The sequence below is a fragment of the Xyrauchen texanus genome, chromosome 3, assembly GCF_025860055.1.
Source record: "Xyrauchen texanus isolate HMW12.3.18 chromosome 3, RBS_HiC_50CHRs, whole genome shotgun sequence".
NCBI lineage: Eukaryota > Metazoa > Chordata > Actinopteri > Cypriniformes > Catostomidae > Xyrauchen > Xyrauchen texanus.
This window is the reverse complement of record NC_068278.1, coordinates 5,370,860-5,393,427: the sequence shown is the minus strand read 5'-3', so window position 1 is coordinate 5,393,427 and position 22,568 is coordinate 5,370,860. Positions and strand designations below refer to the sequence as shown.

The 22,568-nt window shown below is 37.8% G+C and overlaps 1 protein-coding gene across 1 annotated transcript in view; it reads left to right on the top strand.

Annotated features, from left to right (window-relative positions):
* The window catches only part of hip1rb (huntingtin interacting protein 1 related b), a 107,140-nt gene that overhangs the window by 48,694 nt on the left and 35,878 nt on the right, over positions 1–22,568 (top strand). The window contains exons 4-7 of the mRNA XM_052109607.1: positions 2,555–2,611; positions 2,724–2,810; positions 6,311–6,387; positions 16,955–17,016. Of these exons, the coding sequence (XP_051965567.1) occupies positions 2,555–2,611; positions 2,724–2,810; positions 6,311–6,387; positions 16,955–17,016 (283 nt within the window). The remainder of the gene's footprint in view (positions 1–2,554; positions 2,612–2,723; positions 2,811–6,310; positions 6,388–16,954; positions 17,017–22,568) is intronic.

The following is a 22,568-nucleotide window of genomic DNA, read 5'->3' as shown; positions in this document are numbered from 1 at the left end:
ATCTGATGCTCCTGACAGTTGCACCTCCCTGGTGCATTCCCCTGAGACAGGACCTTCTCACTCAGGGGCAAGGGACGCTCCAGCGCCCATGGCCGGACCTCTGGAATCTCCAAATCTGGCTCCTGGATGGAATGCTTAAGATCTAGCAGGTTTTTGCCAGTGGTGGTAGACACGATCACTCAGGCTAGGGCCCCTTCTACGAGGTGGCTGTATGCCTTGAAGTGGTGTCTTTTCAATAACTGGTGTTCTTACCGCGGGGTAGACCCACAGAGATGTGCCTGGGTCTGTGCTGTCTTTCCTTCAGGAAGGGCTTCCTTTACCCTGAAAGTGTAAGTGGCTGCCATAGCAGCTCACGACGTTACACTGGACGGGAGACCCTCACAACAGTGCGACCCTCACAACAGGTTCCTCAAAGGTGTGAGGAGGTTGAATCCTCCTAGACTGTGCCTGATCCACTCTTGGGATCTCTCTGTGGTCCTACCTACCCTACAGAGAGCCCCCTTTGAGCCCCTGGAGCAGGCCGAGCTCAGCACTCTATAATTGAAGACAGCCCTCCTTGTGGCACTCACTTCCATCAAGAGGGTGGGGGACCTACAGGTGCTCTCTGTTACCAGCGAATGCCTGGAGTTCGGGCCGGCACACTCTCAGATGACCTTGAGATCCACTCCTTTTTGGGACCAGGTGGTGAATATGCAAGCACTCCCTTCAGAGGAGGAAGACCCGGCCTTGTTGTTGCTGTGTCCAATTCACAACCTGTGCATCTATCTGGACCACACGCAGAGCATCAGATGCTCGGAGCAGCTCTTTGTCTGTTTTGGAGGACTTCAGGAAAGGGGAAAGCTTTCTCCAAGCAAAGATTAGCCCATTGGATTGTGGATGCCATTTTCCTCGCATACCAGTCTCAGGACTTGCCGTTCCCCTTGGGAGTCTGTTTGCACTCCACCATAGGTGTTGCGTCCTCCTGGGCACTGACAAGGGGGGCCTCTCTAGCAGACATATGCAGAGCTGCGGGTTGGGCTACACCCAATACCTTAGCAAGGTTTTATATCCTAAGCATAGACTCAGTTTCGACCCGAGTGTTATGCAGTAACAGCAGGTAGACAGGGCAGCCGGTTGGGTGTACCGCTTGCATTGCACATTTCCCCCTTTTTCAAAGTTGACAATGTGCGCCTTTTTGTCCACAACAGTTCCCCGTACCCGGTGAACTCCGGACATCACTTTAATTCCTAAGTACTGTTCAGTGACGAACTTGGCTTAGGAGTAATGTCACCAGGACAAGTACTCATGGTATTCCCCTTTTTTAGGTGAGCCTGTGTGCTCCATGCGTGGTGATTCCCCCTTGGTAATCCCGTATGATTTTCCACTGTTCGGTTTCCCATTAGGTGAACCCTGTGTTTCCCCTCATCAGAGCTTTCTTTACCTTGGCCACTGTGCTTCGTACCCTCTCTGTAGATAGGGTCCTCCTGTGGAATCATTCCATATGTGTACTTCTCCATTGGCAAGTCCATGTGAGGTATGCTCCACATGTTAACCTCCCTCCAGCAGGATGTGCTATACTAGAAAGTGCTCAGCGGGAGATAGCTTAACAGCAAATTTAGAAAGGCACCGCCAGTAGCCTTCTTGGATAAGGGCCTCCTCCCCCCTTAACAGGACTAGGGAGACGTCTTACTTAACTATCTGGAAGGTCACGACATGGTTGAGTGCTCACTGCGAGGCACGCCGCAGCTTGCCCATGTCAACTCTTCCGTTCCTCGTGACAAGGTTCAGCAACTGTGGCGTTTCCTATAGGAACCCCAAGTGTCACTACATCAGCATAAGTCTGAATGTGTGATACTTTTATACCTTTATGTCTGGGGTAGGAGTGTGGCATGCAAATTACACTCACCAATTTTCATTAGCCTTTTCTATTTTAAGCAAAGGTGATTGGGGCTCTTAAGATCGAACTCCTAGTGTCACTACATCGACAAAATGTCTTGTTCCCTCCATCAGGGAACATAGGTTACATCAGTAACCAAGATGTTTTCTGTGCTTTCGTGCCACCAGTTGCATTGGTTTTAGAAACAAGAACTGTTAACGTAAGCGTAGTTCTAGCAGGAAGATCTGGGAATACATTCTATCAGGCATCTCATTCAATCACAATACAGACTCCACTTTATAAGCCCCTTATGGCAGGATCTGATGGTTCAAGCAACTATCTGAGTGCTTAACTATAGGAGTCTTTCTTAAATGTCCACTTAAGGCTAATTCACACTGCCCTTACAAACTGCAACATTAGATGATTGTTGGGTTATTTTATATCAGTGCGTTCACCCTGTTGGCACTTGTTGGCGTTGGCATTATCTTGGAATGTTTGAGCAGTATGGTATGTTTTTCTGACAAGAAAGGTCTGATTGGGTCAGGATTATTAGAAATAGTTGATAACCATATAGATAATTGGCTGACATTTCTGGCCCTAATAGACAGCCCTAATACACTGAGAAGATTATTGAATGTCTCTTGTTATTTGAAGCAAACATTGTTCTGTCATACTAATTATAACCTCCATTCTTACCAGAGCTTACAAGACTGCATGAGACACTACAGCAATATTGCTGAGACAGGGTTACTATGGGTGAGTCAAAGTTCATTCCCAAACCATCATTTAAAATGTCAGAAGAAATAATTTATTTTTCACAGATAAAAAAGAATGTTTTATGACTGATGGAATTCATTCCCATTTTCAGAGTAACATACGGGACAGGCATGGATATGGACAGCTGGTTTCTCTTCATACCAAACTCCTCTGCACTAAAATGGAATTCCACACTAAGGTACATTTCAAAGTCTGTGATTTATTTTCACATTTGACAAAGTATACCTCAGTTAACTTCACAGTTAAGATCTGTACTTTATTTATTTATTTTATAAAGATACGCTGAGTATTTTTCCTCATCAAAAAGTGTTACTCCTAAAGAAGCACATTAAATGAAGAATAGAGTCATATCAGTGGCCTAATAAAAGCTTTAATTTTACATGGAGTGGGATGCTTAATATTGAGACCCCATAACTAACCACTAAATTTATTTCAGTAATCTCCACATTTTTGGACACTTCTCTATAGCCCTGTCCCAAATGGCGCACTTCATGCGGACTTTCGGTCTCGTGGACTTAAATTGCGCGTGCTCGCTGAGTCTACGAGTCCGTAGGCCGTCCCATTTAGCATTTTAACGCTCTGAAGTGTGCTCAGCAGCGCCCCCTTTGTACCCTTGAAGCGGTCTTCCGCGAAGCCCGCATAGATCCAGGCTTCACGCACTTCAAGTACCCAGGAGTCCTTGCGAAAGGCCAATCAGACAACTGGTGTGAAGAGCGCTTTCGCTCACGGACACAGACAATTGATAACATGGCTGAGAAGAAAATATTTAAGTGTAAGTATCATTATGGTTTTTATGACTGTGTACATTTTACCAGTTGTTACCTACAGTTTATACAAACATTATGGTCATCGACCAGTGGTTGATGTCTCAAACATAGTAATAGCGCGCTGAATAATAGGCTGATCGCATAACGATTCATTATATAGAACCGAATGGCAGGGCTTTACTGAGTCATATGTAAGTGAAGTATGGATATTTAAACCTGTAAATTAAAAACGACATAAAAAAAACAAGGTACCCATAAAAAATATAAAATACATATATATATATATATGTATATAAAGAAAAAAGAAAATTAAACAGTAAATCAAATAATAATGACTTAATGCATTAACGACTTTTGACAAGTTATATGTTTATCTACAAAGTCAATAACATTTACTTGCTTACCCTTTCCTCCGTGCATAACATCAGCATTTGTATGCATGAAAAATAATCTTGTCTTCTACGACGTCGGAGCGTATAAATGTGATTTCTCTGCATGGCAAGCCATCTTGCAAACACAATAGTAAAAACAACAACAATAGGCAGCATATTTCCCCGAACCGAACCTGCAGCTCCTGTCCAACAATAACCATGCTTCACGATCGAGTCTGTCCCAAAAATACTTCTCAATGCGCCCTTGTGGACTTGCGCGAGGGGCCCTATAAGTCTGCACTACATGACGTCACCGAAGTGTGGACTCTGAGGAAGTCCACAAGTCCGGAATGTGCCATTTGGGACAGGGCCTTCGTGGAACAGCACACTTGTTTCTGTATATGAAACTGGAAAGCATACACGATGCTACATGCCATTTTGAAATCCAAGATGACTAAAGTCCAACATAAACAACAAATTAACCAGTGCACCTTTAAATGATATTGCTGAGATAAATCATAATAATTCATAACAGTTCCCACATGGGATAACTTTCTGTGAATTCATAGTCATTGGTCTTTATTGGCTCGTTTGGAATTCGTGGAACTTGTGATGTCACTGTGACTGGTCTAAGGTCAGTTTCAAGGAAAAATGAGGGAGCAGCTCATACTCTTTAGCTTTGTTTATTACAGGTTGGTTTCCAGGGCATACACTCAAAACAAAATACTCCATTGTTCAATAATCAAAGTCAGTCTTCTCTTTAACAGAGACAGCATCATCTTGGGATTCTAGCTCCTCTCTCTCCTCTAATGTTGCTATGGCTGCTGCTTTATCTCCCTCCAGCTCTGGCTGAAACACAAAACACCTGTCAGAGATAATTTACCACAGGTGAAATGCTTATCCTTACCACTCTCGTCTCCTGAACTCGCTCTCCATTCACAAACTGTTGCTCACGCCCCCACCACCACAGTTAAAAGGATCAAATTCATCTGCAAATGCGATGCCCATTTTTCGTCATTGCACCCTTGGCCCCACCCACTGGTGCACAGTCACTCATTCACACAGGTGAAGAGGAGAGATTCATCCAAATTGGAATTACACAGGACACCTTTATGTGCCTGTCTGGATTTAAATGTTTTTCTACATAAACATGCACAGACAGACATTTTTGACTGCTTGATACTTGTCTCGGGCCGCTTTTAAAAGACACAGTGTCAAGTTACAACTCTGAAGAGGGTAATGCAACATGGACGCGTTCTTTCACCCATCTGAACTATTTTTAGTTGTTGGTGTATGAAAACATGATGGAATGATACTGCGAACTGAGTGTTGATGTATCTTCAGGGTATTTTAGAGTGGATTGTATTCAGCTTGACACAGTGTCAAGTTACAACTCTGAAGAGGGTAATGCAACATGGACGCGTTCTTTCACCCATCTGAACTATTTTTAGTTGTTGGTGTATGAAAACATGATGGAATGATACTGCGAACTGAGTGTTGATGTATCTTCAGGGTATTTTAGAGTGGATTGTATTCAGCTCATATCATACAAGTCATAATACAATTCAAGCTTTTCAAAAGACCGATTATTGAAGGATGGGGCAGTTAAAAATCTTGGACGCGATCACAAAAACCATGACTAAACCGTTTAATTTATGAATATTTAATTGACTGTGTTTATAGTGCTGACACCCTGTTTACACCGGGCGTGTCCATTGACGCGATGCAATGGCTTTAGGCTGTCTACACCGGGCGCACCAACAGAAACTTTCTAAACCATGTTTTTGTGTTGTTGGCAGTATTAGCGCCAGCGGGTACAGTGCAAAATGGAACGGGACATCTGTTTATTCTCTGCACAACTCGACGGATGCTTCCATGGTAGACAGCATCATTGATTGTAATGGGTTCTATTGCTTTTGACGCAAATATCGTGTCCAGTATAGACAGGGTGTGAGTGTTAAAAGTTGTGCTTGAGATGAACAGTTTAATATATTCAGATGCAATGTGTTGGATGTGTGTTATGTGTAAACCCTGACATTTAGTTTTATAATGTTTTGGTGCTTATTTATTTTCTTACAATTGAGTTTCAAAAATGGCTCAGTTCGAGGGGCACACAATGTTAGACAATCATAACAGTTGGCGTTTATGTTGAAGTTTTATGTCAAATCAAGCATTTCAGACAGAGGGCCAGAGACAGGGTGCAAAATTATCATATTGTATATTACTAAATTATGTGATTATATGATTAGGTGCAAAAACAACTTTACTAACATTATCAGTGGACCTCAGGAAAGATAATAAAACTATAAAAAAGAGCATTTCATGACCCCTTTTATAATATGCTAATATCTAGTTTTGGATAATCCAGTAGCCTACTGTGCAAATGAAATGTACTGTACTTCTCATTTGGTTTTCTTTTTTTATTTGGAACTTGATGGATGCAAACCCCAAAAGATAAATACAGAGGTGCATACTAAAAATATTAAATGTCTCACTAATGTAAACTAGTTAAATTGTGTTTCCCTTTGTTCTCTTTGCAGCATTCTGAAATACCAGCCAGTCTAGAGGCCTCAGATGATGTCCTGGAGCGCACAGCAGGAACAGACATCAATAATGTGTACGTTAAATTTCATTCACTCTCTATTTCTAATCTGTGTATTACAGTGCATTCAGAAAGTATTCAGACCCCTTCATTTTTTCACATTTTGTTATGTTGCAGATATTTGCTAAAATGCTTTTTTTTTTAAATGTCACATCAATCTACACCCCATACCCCATAATAACAAAGCAAAAACCTGATTTTTGATAACTTTGCAAATGTATTGAAAAGAAAAACTGAAATATCACATAGACATACATATTCTGACCCTTAACTCAGTACTCAATTGAAGCACCTTTGGCAATGATTACAGCCTAAGTCTTTTTGGGTATGATGCAACAAGCTTTGCACACCTGGATTTGGGGATTTTATGCCATTCTTCTCTACAGATTCTCTTAAGCTCTGTCAGGTTGGATGTGGACCGTCGGTGGTCTGCCATTTTCAGGTCTCTCCAGAGATGTTCTATTGGATTCAAGTCCGGGCTCTGGCTTGGCCACTCAAGGACATTCACAGAGTTGTTCCTAAGCCACACTTGCATTGTCTTGGCGGTGTGCTTAGGATCATTGTCCTGTTGGAAGGTTAACCTTTGGCCCAGTCAGAGTGGTTTTCATTAAGGATATCTCTGTATTTAGCTGCATTCAGCTTTCCTTCATATCTGACCAGTCCCCCAGTTCCTGCCGCTGAAAACACCCCCACAGCATGATGCTACAGCATGATGGTGGTGACCATGCTTCACTGTTGGGATGGTATTGTGCAGGTGATGAATGGTGCCTGGTTTCCTCCAGACATGACACTTGGAACTGAGGCCAAACAGTTAAATCTTCATTTTATCAGACCAGAGAATTTAGTTTCTCACTGTCTGAGAGTCCTTTAGGTGCTTTTTTAGGCATATTGCACTAAGGAGAGGCTTCTGTCTGGCCACTCTGAGATAAAGCCCAGATCGGTGGAGTGTTGCAGTGATGTTGCAGGTTGTCCTTCTGCAAGTTTCTCCCATCTCCACACATGATCTCTGGAGCTCAACCAGAGAGACCATCGGGTTCTTGGTCACCTCTCTTACAAGGCCCTTCTCCTCTGATTGCTCAGTTTAGCCAGGCGGCAAGCTCTAGGAAGAGTCCTGGTTGTTCCAAACTTCTTCCATTTAAGAATTATGGAGGCCACTGTGCTCTTGGGAACCTTCAATATAGCCAAAACTTTTAGTAGCCTTCCCCAGATCTGTGCCTCGACACAATCCTGTCTCTGAACTCTGCAGGCAGTTCCTTTGACCTCATGGCTTGATTTTTGCTCTGATATGCATTTTCAGCTGTGAGACCTTATATAGACGGTTGTGTGCCTTTCCAAATCATGTCCAATAATTGAATTTGCCTCAGGTGGTCACCAATCAAAGTGTAGAAACATCTCAAAGATGATCCATAAAAAAGCATTTTAGCATAAGGCTGCAACATAACAAAACGTGAAAAAAGAAGGGCTCTGAATACTTTCTGAATGCAGAAATGGCTTTTATGACCTTCAATGGGTTAGCTCACCCATAGTTCATAATTCTACTCACTTTCATCTCATTCCAAACCCGTATGACATTCTCTTGTCTGTGGAAGAGAAATGGAGAAGTTTGATAGAATATCAGTGTGCTCTTTTCTATAAAGGGAATGTGGACAAAGCTACCATATGTCTTTAAGTTTTGAGCTCAAAACATTTCAGACAAAGTAGTGGTTTGCTTTATTTCATGTTGAGATCAGCCACTACAGAATAAGCTTTGGACTTGTCAGTTAATTCTTCTGTTTTAGGGACCACACTGATTAAATTACAGAAACTGATGACTTCATTTGATTTTCACTTTGTTTTAAAAAGTGTGTTGGGGGTAGATCATGAATATTCATTAGGTTATTTGCAGATAATATCAAGTTATCTTTTACCAATCAAGCTTTCCAATAAATATTTCCAATAATTAATTTGATAACTTGATCCGTACATCTAACACTGTCAGTATTGGGAGTTTGTTAATCAGTGGCTCAGTAAAATGAGATTGGTCTTAAGGTAAAGTTTTCACCTCTAGTACAAGGAGTACCAGGTTCTAATCCACCCTAATATAACTTTATAATTTGATGAACGAAGATTGTATCTGTACGTCAGTGGATGTTTATATTGAGCGCAATGTTTGCAATTTGCTTTGCAATTTAACTGGAAAGGAGCACAAGCTGCGCAGCAGCGAAGTGAAACCTTCACTGCGTCCGAAACTGCGTACTGTCACAGTTTGTACTGTATTTGATGAAGCAATACATTCTTTAGGTATGCATGCGAATAGTATGAATATATTTTCATCATGCATATGGCATACTTGATGTGCACCGCAGTTGCTTTTTTCTGCAAACAACAGATGGCAGTGCACAGAAAATATCAGCTAATCCAGCAGTGAAGATATGCTTTACTGAACTTTACATGCACCTAGCCAGGTATGATGATAAATAGTTAATGTTCACTGGTTATATGCAAGAGGTGAACAAAACAAAAACACTTAAGCAACACTAATAGGCTATTTACACTGTCTGTCTGTAGCTAAACTCAATAACTTTTATTTGTTTACAGTTAAGATACTAGTGTTTTATATTTTATAGCCTAGTCAAGATAATACTTTCTAGATTAAAAATAATTGTAAATAATTGTGCTTTAATTTTACATAGTATAAAATAACAAGAGCCATTCAATTATATATGAATGAAACCAAATTCTAGTGTATTGTGTAGACCTTTTTATTCAGAGACACAAGACGTTTTATGAGTGTATACTAGCGACGAGACAAGAGGCTGTTCTTTTTGAATGGATGTCTATGTAGGACATGCTTCAGTGTGCTGAATAAACAGCTTTTGTGATGAAGCAGTTCATCACTTAATGAACGGACCACATGTCCGCTAATCTTCAACATGTTTTACAATAAACAATCCTTTTGAAGTGAACTATGTGTGGAGTTTACTATGATAGAGTTGCTATTTTATAATAGAAGTCACAGATTACATGCACAGTTGTTACTGGTTTGTGTCAGTTTACGGCTCACCCCATTTGTTTTTATGGTATCTGCAAATGGTGACTTACTGTTATAACAAGCTAGTTGACAGAGAGGTTGTTATCTCAGTATTCATCTTATTGCCAAAATGGATTATGTGTGAGAGCACAGAAAGTATTTTTCACCAAGAGTTGATGGTGTGAGTCTACACCATCCCTTTACTACATGAAAATGCTAGTGAGGTGTTTTTCTATCACTGTAAATGTACGACACCCATGGAGGAAAATTGGACCTGGCAGATCACATACAGACAGAGTTGACACACTGCACTTTTTCATGAGACAGGTGTTCAATTGTTATATGGTGTAATTCTGCTTGTTAATCATTTACAGCTCATAACAGTGACAGATTTTATTATTTCACAAGTTCATAACATTAAAGGAAATTACATTTGTACTTTTTTTAATTAATTTGCCACCCCACATTTTTAAAGGCCTAAATGTGATTAAAATAGTTGTAAATAGAATATAAAATAAAACATACACTTTCACATGTATATGTGTGTGTGTGTGTGTGTGTGTGTGTGTGTGTGTGTATGAATATAGTGGCACCTCTTCCCCCGTCCCGGTCTAACACTCAAAAAAAAAAATCGCTCACCCTAAAAATAACGCGATTGGTGAATGACATGAGAAGATGGTCAGGGGTGTCTTACAGAGATTTTTGTAGACTTTGTGTTGTCTCTTGGAGTTTCACGAGCACAGAGGCATATTGGTACGTCCACAGCATGAAGTTATATATTGTATATTTATGAAGTACTCTTCTTTTAAAATCTCCCCACTCTGCTTCCAGTTGTTATGACATCCAACAACACTTTAAAATTCTCATGATGACTTTTGGCAACTCTATAACTTTTAAATCCACTCCGCTAATTACACTTTGTCATCAACACCATAGATGTATACAGTATATAGAAAATGCTAGACCGTAAGTTCAAAGACAACACTTTCCAAGATCGCTGTGTGCTAGTTTCTTTGGCACATAAGGTGAATAGAAGATCTCTGACGGATCCTCATGGAGGCAGGGCAACAGCCACGATAATGTCACTTTGTGCGCGCCGTTTTAGGTACACAAGCAATAAAATAATTGTATAACTGTATGCACGATTACAGTGGACCCTTTTCACCCAAAAGTGGACCCAAAATTTGATAGAGACATGTCCTTAAATGATGGCTATGCTGAAACTACACATCAATAGAATGTACTATGGCTGTGTCCGAAACCAAAGGTAGCTACCTTGTTGCCTCGCTGACCTTGCAATCAATGACTTAACAGACAGTGTGTGTGTGTGTTCGAAGGTTCCTCTGGAAACTCATTTCAGGCAGGCTTCCTAGGCAGTGCTACGTCACATCGTGGCTAGGATACCAGCATTCATTCAGTCCAACCGAACCACAAAAATCTAATAATCTATAACTAAATCAAGAGAGTTCTGATGATAACCAACCTATATTTAAAATCTACAATACTACTTTCTCACTAGAAATGGAATCAAAAGTTTGACAAATGTGTAGAGTTTTGCCTCTCAGTTACTGAAAAAAGATACACCCTTATGAAAATCGAGAGATCAAGGCAAATTTGCTGCAAACTTTGCTCCATAGAAATAATGTATTATATGTTAATTGCGATAAGAAATTGTGGAGAAAATTTGCATTTGGTGTGCAAAGTCAGTTAATTAAGCGAGCAGTTTACCCTATACATCATGCCATAGCCAAGGGATGGCTAACCTTATAATCCCTCTCCACCTGCCTTTAATGCAGCGTGTATTTTACACATGAATCAATCACGTTTCACCCACCCACATGTTGAATGATTAATGCTATAACACGGAGCAGTTTGAATGCAAATTGATCCTAGACAGTGGTTATGGGCAGCTTTTAAAGCAGTTTGGATACTCAAGCAGTCAGCAATCATTCCATGTTTTATGCCTGTTTTACTTCGCATCCCGAAGCAGTGCATGAGCTGAAAAAAAGTAGTGCATCACAACAATTTTGCAGCAAAAAACGTGTGATTTTACACCATCAGCATTTCTGTTACAGAAAATGCTCTGCTCGATATAGAAAATGGTTATTATGAGTGAGCTATTTATAAGTGTTGCAATCTTGATCTTTGTGAAATCTTATATACATGATGCTGGTATTACCTAATGCAGTCTTGTAGAATTATTGTATTATGTAGTGACAGCCAACACAATAAACTCTTCTCATTTTTAAACATCATTATTTACTGGAAGGGGAAGACGATGAACCTGAATGTTGTTTTGAACAACAGAGGGTGGTTTGATCACTCGGTTTGTCTCGATCACACTTAATAAATAGCTTAACAATGTAGTCAGAAAAAGTAATTATGCACAACCATTGAATAGCGATATCTCTTTGATCAAATACCAGCTAAAATGATTAAGTGTTGAGAACTTTCCTTACAAAAAGGAAGCACTTCCAATATGTTAACTCACCATCTTCACCAACAGCCAGGTACACCATCCCATGTTTTTCCCTTTGTTAATTAATACTGATAAAGAGTTGAGGGTAATAGAGCACTTTAATACAAATGTGATTCAATACAAGACTGAGGCAATTTACCATCCACACGGGTTGTTCCATGTATTTATTTATGTTTGGCAGCACACTTGGCTGTATATGGGTATTGTTGTTAACCCTTTAGACCTGCTCTCAATCTAATAGTATATAAAAGAGCTGTTTTATTTTGTTTGTTTAAGGCTATGACTTGTAGTATACTGTAGATTTACATGATAAAACCTTATGTCTGCTTAAGTTAAATAATTAAAATAATTACATTAAATTTTTGTGTCATTTAATTTTTTTTGTTTTCCTACAAGCTTTAATTAAACCAAAACACACTAGAATACAAATATATGCTTAACCTGTACAATATCTACTTTTTTGTGTTAACTCATCATGATGCACATTAACAGTGCACTTTCACATTAATTCAGCATGAGCATTCTTTCCTGCTTCGGCGTGCAGGGTAAAACAGGCAGTAACTGTATAATCCTGCCGTGGCCACGGGTAGACTTCTCCAGCCTTACGCCTATGCTATATTAAACTGCGAAAATTTGTGTTTACACACTTTTTAATGCAGTATGCATTAATCAGTTGTGGTAAACAAAGTTTCACTTACCTGACTTTAAATGTTTTACAAAATGTTGTCTTATGCGGTCACATTTCTCACAAAGTGGCAAAACACATGAATATTTATTAGGTTATGTACAGATAATGTAAAATAATATTTTACTGTTTTCATAAGTAGTCATTCTTGATGACCAATTCAAGGGCTTTAAAAAAATCGAGAGTTCATGACAAATTTGCTGAAAACTTGCCGCAAATTTGCTACGGATCCTTTTCAAAAGCAAATGAGCTTTGTGGCAAACTTTCAGCAAATTGTGCATTGTTACCAAAGGTTTGCTGCATGTTCAACAATACTGGTGAAGTGCTGCAAACATTTGCTGCAAGTCATCATTTGCATTTGAAAATAAAGAGTGGCAAATTTGTGGCTAGTTTGTCAGAACTCTCGATTTTTTGTAAGGGGTCACATCTGTCTGCATTTTGCTTTGCAATTTTACTGGAAAAGAGAGCAAGCAGCTCAGCTAGTAGAGAACGGGTCTGGATGCACAAAAGAACATGGTGTCCCTCTGTCACTTAACAGCACTTATAACAGCTGCAATGAGCATGCATAATAACATAAAAAAGAAAAACTCTAGTGCTGGATAGCCTCTCGTTATGACACACACAAACAAAATAGAAACTCATTTTGCATTAGACACTTACCCGAAGAATGATTTTTCAAAAAAGTTAAAAAGACAGAAATTGGCAAAGGCAATAAGTGGAACGGACATGCCCCACCCATCCCACCTGTAAATCATCCTTTTAGTAGAACTGACAGTTTCTATAACAATTTCTCTTAATTTTTACCCCATATTAATATAAAGTTATTTTACCTTATTCTTGCATTTATATTCAGGACCTTACAGCAATTTAGAATCATGGTACAATGAAAGTATCAAGATAGAAGTACTATGAATAGTTACCATGGCAGCCTACATGTTCAAAAATTGGTAATAACATTGTACTTTTAAAAAGTTATTAATCTAATGGCTAATTACTAATTAGCGTAAACAAATAGTAACTAACTTTGGGTGAATCAGAAGTGCATACAGTTTATGACAGTATTCTATTAAAGATGTTTTAAATTTCTATCTACACTGAAAGTGATGCGACCACTACCATTATAATTTATAAAGAGTGAAATGTGTGTGATTTCTGAAATGTAATAGCATAAAAAAAAGTTACATTTTTTAGTATAACCAGTTACTGACCAGGTAATCATCTGAGGCAACCAATCCGAAAATCCGATCTGCTGTAGCGCTTAAAGGCACCTCTGCCTAATTTTCTTTAATGCTTCCATGATTTACAAGGTAATCTCATATTGAACCATTATTACTATTATTAAAAGATTTTATTAAAAAAATATATTTTTAGTGTTAGACCCCCTTTAGATTTGGTCATGAAAGGGGCATGGGCTTGACTATAAACCTCAAACCACAATGAGTAAGGAGGGGGCCCGAGCATATTACGGTGTCAGACATAATTTTTGCAAGTTCACACATTTCTTTAACATTATCTCTACTGATCTACTGAGAAAATCTATGCTTAGCATTAGCCAGCACTTGTAAATGTGATCCGATGTCAGATGCTCTGGCACCCAAAATGCATTGAACAGTAGTAGCTGGAGTCTCTATTTCCACATTCTTTACAATAGAATCACCAATTATTATGGCTATTTAAAAAATATTCTCAGTGGGTGCATCACTGAGTGGGAAGAATCAATTGGAAACCCTAACACGAAAGTGAGAGTGGTGATGCTTTGCTGAGCGAGTATGCCGACTGAGACGTCACCCAGTCGCCCTGCTGCGGGGGCCAACAGCCGGAACCAAAGTGCATGAGTTGGTTGTTGTTCCATCCGCATCTACCGTATCTACTGGCTTCTCTTTCTTACTGACCTCCACTAGTGTTCGAAGCTATAGTTCAATATGAGGCATGCAATGCAGGATGAAATAACATGAGCGGATGCCATGACTTACCGCAATTGTTTACTGTTGTTGTTGTTATGGTTGTTCTTGAGTGGCGAGGATTTGAGATCAATGTGCTTTCTAATCAGCAGATGTTTGAGATTGATGCAATTATCTGTGTAAAACACAGTGAAGAAAACAAATGCACGCAGTCGAGACACGAGATGTAGGCAAGCGGAAAAAAGTAAAAGGAAAAAACGAGAGAAACAGGTGCGCAGGGTATAATACACACAGATGAAACAGTAGAAAAGAGGAAAAACCTGAAGAACGTGGTCATTAGCACCACTAGCATTGCCAAACAGAACTGCAAAAGTAAACATTGTCTGGCCCATAGTCCTGGCCAAAACTCACAACATTGGTCTAGCCAGTGCTGCTGTGTCGGACTGACGGGCCACTCAAAACAAACTGAGCCATTTTTTATGGTGCTAAAGAGACACAGTGTTTACAGATTTCGAGGAACAGTCTTTGTAATAAGCTGCATAATAAGCTGTAAGCTAGTTGACATTGATAAGTATTTGACTCGATTCTGATTCACAGTCTCCACATTTTTCAATCAATCTTCAATGAATCTTCAGTTCATTCTTATGGGATGTTTTGAAAAGCTTGTCTGAGAAGCAACAATATTTACCTTGGGGGTGTGGAGTTTTAACCCTCTGGGGTCTGAGGGTGTTTTGGGCCCTGGAGAATTTTGACATGCCTTGACATTTGTGCTTTTTTCAGTTGCTTAAAAACATATTAATGGCTAAAGTCTGATAACACTGTATTCAGCACAAACTGGGCTACAATAATATGTGAGCAACATGTATGTACAGGTTTGTATTTTTGAGAAAATAATGTTTATGCATGGTTTTTGAAAAAACTAAAATTTTAAGTCACTGAAATAAGGCCATATAACACATACTAAACATACTAAACATTTGACTTTTGAGAACTGGATCTTGTAGCCTAGAGTTTTGCTACAAAATGATGTGAAAATCATCCTGATCACTCATTCATACAAAACAATATAGTCATTTAACTTTTGTGTGACAATTTTAGAGCTGAATGGTAATATGTGAGGAGGCGTGAACGATCATGAATATTGATGAGATTCACACCTGAGGACACTCCTCTGGGCCCATCAATGAGGATTGTGACAAAGAGAATTAATGTGAGGAGACTTAATGATCAAAATCAAGTTTTAAGTTAAAAGAAGTAATCTGACTATATATTTTCTTTACATAAAGACTTTACTTAATTTTAGACCTACACTACCATTAAAAGAAGTCTCTTCTGCTCACCAAGACTGCATTTATTTGATCCAAAATACATATGATAATATGCTGATTTTCTAATATGGGCATATTTAAAGTGCATTTTAACCTGAACAGATATTTGCAAGCACAAGCTTTGTTGATGATAACGAGTCAGCATAAACACATTAAAATATAATCTAACATTCATATTATTTTTATATCATATTACATGTCATATTTATATCATACAGCATACAATGTAAATAACAACATTTACATGTAACTAAAACTTGCCTATTAGGACATGTCAATACTTTGAATGTCAAATGTCAAACTTTGAATCCTGTCTGGAAACAGTCCCACTAGTAAAATATGTACATGTTTATATAAAATAGCATGTCAGCTAATGAAAACTAAATGACTTACTCGTTTGAAATTGTATCCTCTGCTGGAACAAATCTCTCTTCAAAATACAAATGTCCACCTCTTCGTCTGAGAAAAATGTTAACTCTTCCTTAGTAGCCAAGAGTTTGATCGCCTGTGTATCGTTACAAGCACGCAGAAAAGTTTAGTTGTGTTTGTTTACATCAAATCTCGCAGTAGGGGGCGTGTACTTTTCCCTTGATCGCCTCAGGACATTAGCGTATGAATGGCGCGCTCTGCTGGTGGGTGGGATCACATTACAGATAATGAGATGGACCGGTAAAAACTGTACAATGCTTTGTTTCAAACAGATTGCATTGCAGGAGAATTTGTTTTAAATTTGAATTGTTTTATTTAAAAGTAGACATTTTAAGCTTTCTTTAGACATATGTTTCATGTTTGTGTGAGAAGAATTCGCGGAGTTTAAGTTAATTATAGTGACGTGTTTCTGAAATATGATCGTGAACACAGAGACTGCTGAAAGCTTACCCTTTTTATTTTATTTATTTAAAGAAAAACACAAGGTTTTGATGTTAATATGAGTGTACACAAAAAAAGAAGACCCTCTATAGTTTATAATCATGTATTGATTGTATTTATATGACCATAAATGACGGAGTATTTTAAGTCTATGTTACTGCTATGTGAAAAAAAAACAGCAAAACGCGCCGGCGCGTTTGCCGACCCCAGAGGGGTTTTAAGAAGAATAAATTGTGCTTGTTCTGCATAGCCAATTAATGCAGTTAAGATGTCAACTTTGAGCAAAAATTTGTTTCTTTGCTCCTCTAGGTTCCAGCTCACAGTAGAAGTGTTTGATTACATGGATGTAGAGCTTCGATTAGCAGAAGCAGGTGAGTGTCCTACAGTTTTTATTATGTACAGTATATACTCACATTATATCCACCAAATGCCCATGATGCTTTTGAATACAGTAACATAATGATAAACTAAGCACTAATCAGTGCATTGATAATGAAGTTGACAACTGCCAGACATGATGCCTACTGTTACCTTAAGGGGTATTCACACTGACAGCATTCTGTCCATCCCAATGGCAGGCCCACGCAGAACTTGCACATGTAGAACTCTGCATAATGGCTGCCTTTCATAAAATGTTATACATTTGTATACATTGTATACAAAATGAGTGTAGTACTCTCTGCTCAATTTTTTGCAATTTGTGTTTAAATATGTTCCACAGAATTCCACCAATTTTGTCCAGAAATCTGTGCAGAATATGTAAAAAAGACAAAAAATACTGATTAAGAATTTGTTTTGCCAGAAAAATAAATACAAAATTCTTCATCAGTATTTTTGTATTGTTTTTTAGCAAAAACATACTAAGACTATCTCCAGAGAAAATAGCTTGAAAAAGTTTATTTTTTCTTACCCCATTGGCAAATCTATTAAGCATAAATCTAACAAAATTTAGTGAGCTCATTAAAACAAGAAAAAAACAACAACAACAACAATTGTCAATTATTTTAAGGATGTTTAGATGTTTTTACTGGAAACCAGCCAGAAATTTTTTTGCAATGAGCTTGAACTCAACTTTGTTGCTGTTGATCATGTCATCATGAATGACTCTTTGTTGCTCCCATTAAAGGTTTAGTTCATCCAAAAATAAAAATTCTGTCATCATCATTTATTCTCATGCCGTCCCAGATGCCTTCCTTTTGCAGAACACAAAGATTTTTAGAAGAATATGTTTGCTACGTAGGTCAATACAACGCTCCAAAAAATATTTTAGCCTATTTTTAAGATGTATTCATTTCAATTTAATAACAAATTTCCATCTAATTGAATTGCCTAATCTTTAACAAAATAAAATTTATAAATCTTAAAAATAAATCTACATTTTCTTCAAAACTATTCAATTCAATTTGATGGAAATTTGTTATTAAATTGAAATGGATACATCTTAAAAATAGGCTAAAATATTGTTTTGAGTGAATGCAAGTAAATGGTAACCTGACTTTTCAACCTTTAAAAATCACATAAAGGCAGCATAAAAGTAACCCATAAGACTCCAGTTTTTAAATATATATGTCTACAGAAGCAATATAATAGGTGTGGGTGAGTTGTGAGTAATTTTTTATTAAGTTCCTTTACTATAAATTTCCTGAAAACATTCTGAAAGTGAAAGTAGAAATTTATAGTAAAAAGGAATATTCATCTGTTTTTCCTCCAAAGTGATTGCATCGCTTCAGAAAACATAGCCTTTATTAAACTACTGGAGTCATATGGATTACTTTTATGCTGCCTATATGTGATTTTTAAAGCGTGAAGGGTATGGCCACCATTCACTTGCATTGAAAGGACCTACAGAGTGGAGATATTCTTCTAAAAATCTTCCTTTGTGTTCTGCAGAAGAGAGAAAATCATGCACATCTGGGATGGCATGAGGGTAAGAAAATGTTGAGAGAATTTACATTAACCCTTAAAGTTGTACTAAAATTTCTTCAATTTCTTAAAATTCTGCTTTTGAATTTTTTCATTTTGAATGTCGTTTAAATTTTGGGCATAACTTTGTGTATGTTAATTCATATTATTTCTAAATGTAACAATATGGATATTTTGTCTTCTCAGATGCTATCCAATCTGTAAATAAAACAATTGTAAACCTTTTGGCAAATATTTGTTTTACTTGTTTTCAGAGTAAACCTTACTAAATTATGTTAGATTTATGGTTAAAACATTATTTAACATATTTAAAGACTATTTGCCAATAGGGTAAGCAAAATAATCTTAATTCAAGATATATAATCTGAAAACAAATATTTGTTCCTACCATAACTTCAATAACCTGCAATGTGAAAGCAGAAAAAATAATGTTGTACATGTACAAAATTATAAAGAGCTGAACAGAATTCATCATTAGGTTTTGGTTTTTAAAAAACAACCCTCAAATTACCCTGCAGACTTTTATCATGTTTTATGTACATTTCTTGTTTACATTTACTTTTATGATATTGGAGAGGCAACTTCCTACCCACTGCTATCCACAATTTATCACATCCTGTTTAGTCATATACAATCCCTGGCAAACACACGCAAGTATAAACAAACATTTAAAGCTTGAAAGAAAATGTTAACTCAACAGTGTAGTGCTGATACAGTAGATTTTCCATTGCCTTAAACCAATCACTTAGGCTTGAAGTGATTTGTCCAAGTTTTTTGACAAGCCAAATAAAATGTTATTTAACTGAATCAGAAGACTTACACAGATTTTTTTGGTTCATTTTTGCATTTTTACTATTTAGGGTTAGAGTTATAACAGAAAGTACATTTCAAAACTCATTATACTGTAAAGTTTAACAAGACCAGTCTTTTCCAAACACAAGCTGTCAGCTATCCATATATTTCAGATATATTTTATTCCAGGAATCTGTAAATGTTTTTTGTTTTATTCTTTAAGCTTGCTGTTAATTTTTATAATTTAAATTTTCTGTCAGTGAGTTAAAGTTGCACTACTGAACATCTGTTTTTGAAACCTGAAATTTAAAATAACTTGCAGAGGAACATTTATGTAATGTGTGTTTTGGCATTGCTTTTCTGCGTGAATTAATTTCATGGTTTGAGGTTACCTGCTTTGCCTGTGATCATCACACGGTGATATTAGTGTAAGATGTTTACTAATATTATTGACTTCTGAGTATTTTATAACATTGCTGTAGATTCAATGTGTGTGTTTGTGTGTCACAGAAATGTCTCAGAAATGCTCAAGTTATCACACTCTACTCATACTAAAAGCTATAGGTGCAAGTTACTACAAGGTAGTTCCCCATGAAATGTATAATCATCTCAAGTTGTTTATAACTTAGTACACAACATTATTAGTAGATAAATCACTTGAATAATCAGATTAAATACATGCTCTAAGCTCTTTGAGTTAAGTGTCAGAAAATTGCTATATAAGTCTAGAATCCATTCATTCATTCATTCAAAATATGTAAATACAAGTGTTGTTTATCTTCCTTAAAGCAAGTAATATTTTAGTTATAAATGTTTTAATGAATTACATAATATCAACATGAAAATAGCATGTTTTGACTCTGACTCTGCTGCTGAAAATCTCAGAGTGATGTAACTGGTTGGTAAAATCAATCCATGAGATTCATCCACCAGAAGAGCAGTGGTGAATCACAACTCTTTCAAGTTTCAAGCACAGATGTCACTAGAGAACACAAAGTTCCATATTGCAGGTTTAATATGATTATTCAAATGTGTTATCCACTACACATTAATGTTAGTATTGTACTACAAATATCAATTTAAGAGGTAAAACTTGTGATGTGGCTGATACGAGTTCAATGGAAGACACTTAATTAATTACATTTAGATTACAACAGTAATACTACAATTGTATATCTGTGCACTACACACAATAAAATGTATATTATAAACTTGGGATAAGTATACATTCATGGGCAACTATTTTGTAGTACCTTGTACCTATAATGCCTTTTAAACAGACCATATGCTAAAAGGGCAGGGCGTAACTTTGTTTTAAAAAGTGATAGTCATGAAGTAGCAAAAATCTTGAATTTTAGGGCCTGGGTAGCTCAGTGAGTAAATTTCATGGGTTTGAATCCCATGGCATGCTGAGTGACTCCAGCCAGGTCTCCTAAGCAACCAAATTGGCCCGGCTGCTAGGGAGGGTAGTCACATTGGGTAACCTCCTCATGGTCGCTACAATGTGGTTCTCTCGGTGGGGCACGTGGTGAGTTGTGCATGGATGCCGTGCTAGATGGTGTGAAGCCTCCACACATGCTATGTCTCTGCGATAATGCGATCAACAAGCCATGTGATAAGATGCGCGGGTTGACAGTCTCAGACATGGAGGCACTTCATGGGACTTGGAGCGCATTGGGAATTGGGCATTCGATATATGGGGTGAAAAAGGGGAGAAAATATATATATTTTTATATAATATTCGCCCACCCGACACAAACTGAGGTCACCAACAACTAGAACATTAAAAAAACATTATATATGTAATGTAATATAATCCTTCTCCACAGCCCCTCCCCGAGAACCCTCCAAAAAAGTCAAATAACAAATAACATCTCTGCTGTAGATGTAGACTTGATGCTTTTTAGAATCCTAGCCCACAACCAAATTTAAATCTTTGTCACCAAATCTCTTGAGAAAAGATGAAGCTCCATCCCCCAGACTCTGAATTAACAGGGAGTAATATACTGATGACTCATGGCCTTTTCCAAAAGCAGTAATCACTACATCCAGAGTATCTGCCGCTTAGGGTGGTGTATACTACTCCCCAAGATAGTACAGAACAGGTTGCACAGCTGTAAATACCTAAAGAACTGAAGAACTGATATATTGAACCAAAATTTCAAAAGATCTCTGCACTCCATTCTCATATTAAAACACTCTGAATTAAACACTCTGGCACTGTTGTCCAAACCATGTGCAAATGCTAGATAACGGGTGTGACTTCACTTCTCCGGTTAGTTTGATAGAAAGGCTTTACAATGGCGAAATTGGGGCAAGGACTTCAATCTCAATACAAAACCAGGGAGGGGCTCTCTCAGGTGGAAGTGACCAATGAGCCAAATGTCTGAGATCGAATGCATAATAATAAAACAAAATCTTGGGTAGGGCTTGCCCACCTTTGTCAGTCGGCCTTTGTATCTTGTTGAAATGTAATCTGGGACGTTTACCTTTCCAAATGAAGGACTTTGCTATGCTATCAAATTGTTTGAAATAAGAGAGGGGGCCATCTATAGGGAGAGATATGTAGCAGGTAGTTGAATTTTGGAATACAATTCATTTTAATAGCATTAACCATCCCAATCATAGATAAATGTAATGAAGCCCAGCCTTTTTATTAAAGGGTAAACATTTATTAACTAAAACACAAATTTGCTGGGAATAAAATACCCAAATACTTAATGCCCTGTTTGGGCCACTGGAAGGCACCCAGTTGAAAAGCCATTACTGGGCAGTACGGTGTCATAGCTAAATGTTCAGATTTATACCAATTGACTCTGTAACCTGAGAAATTAGGAAATAAATTAATAATCCTGTGGAGGCAAGGCATAGATCTAATGGGGTCAGAGACGAATAATAAAATATAATCTGCGTATAACAAAAGCTTATGCACCACACCTACCGCCATCACCCCTAGAAAATCATCCTCCTTACTTATCACGGCTACCAATGGTTCCAGGGCAAGACAGAACAACAATGGGGAAAGAGGGCATCCCTGCCGGGTGCCCCTATCCAGATTAAAATAATCTGAAATTAATCCATTTGTTTGTACTGCCACTACCAGGTGTCTATAAAGTAACTTAATCCATTCAGTAAAAGTATTTCCAAACCCATATATTTCCAAAATTGTAAAAAGATAAATCGCATTCTACCATATCAAATGGCTTTT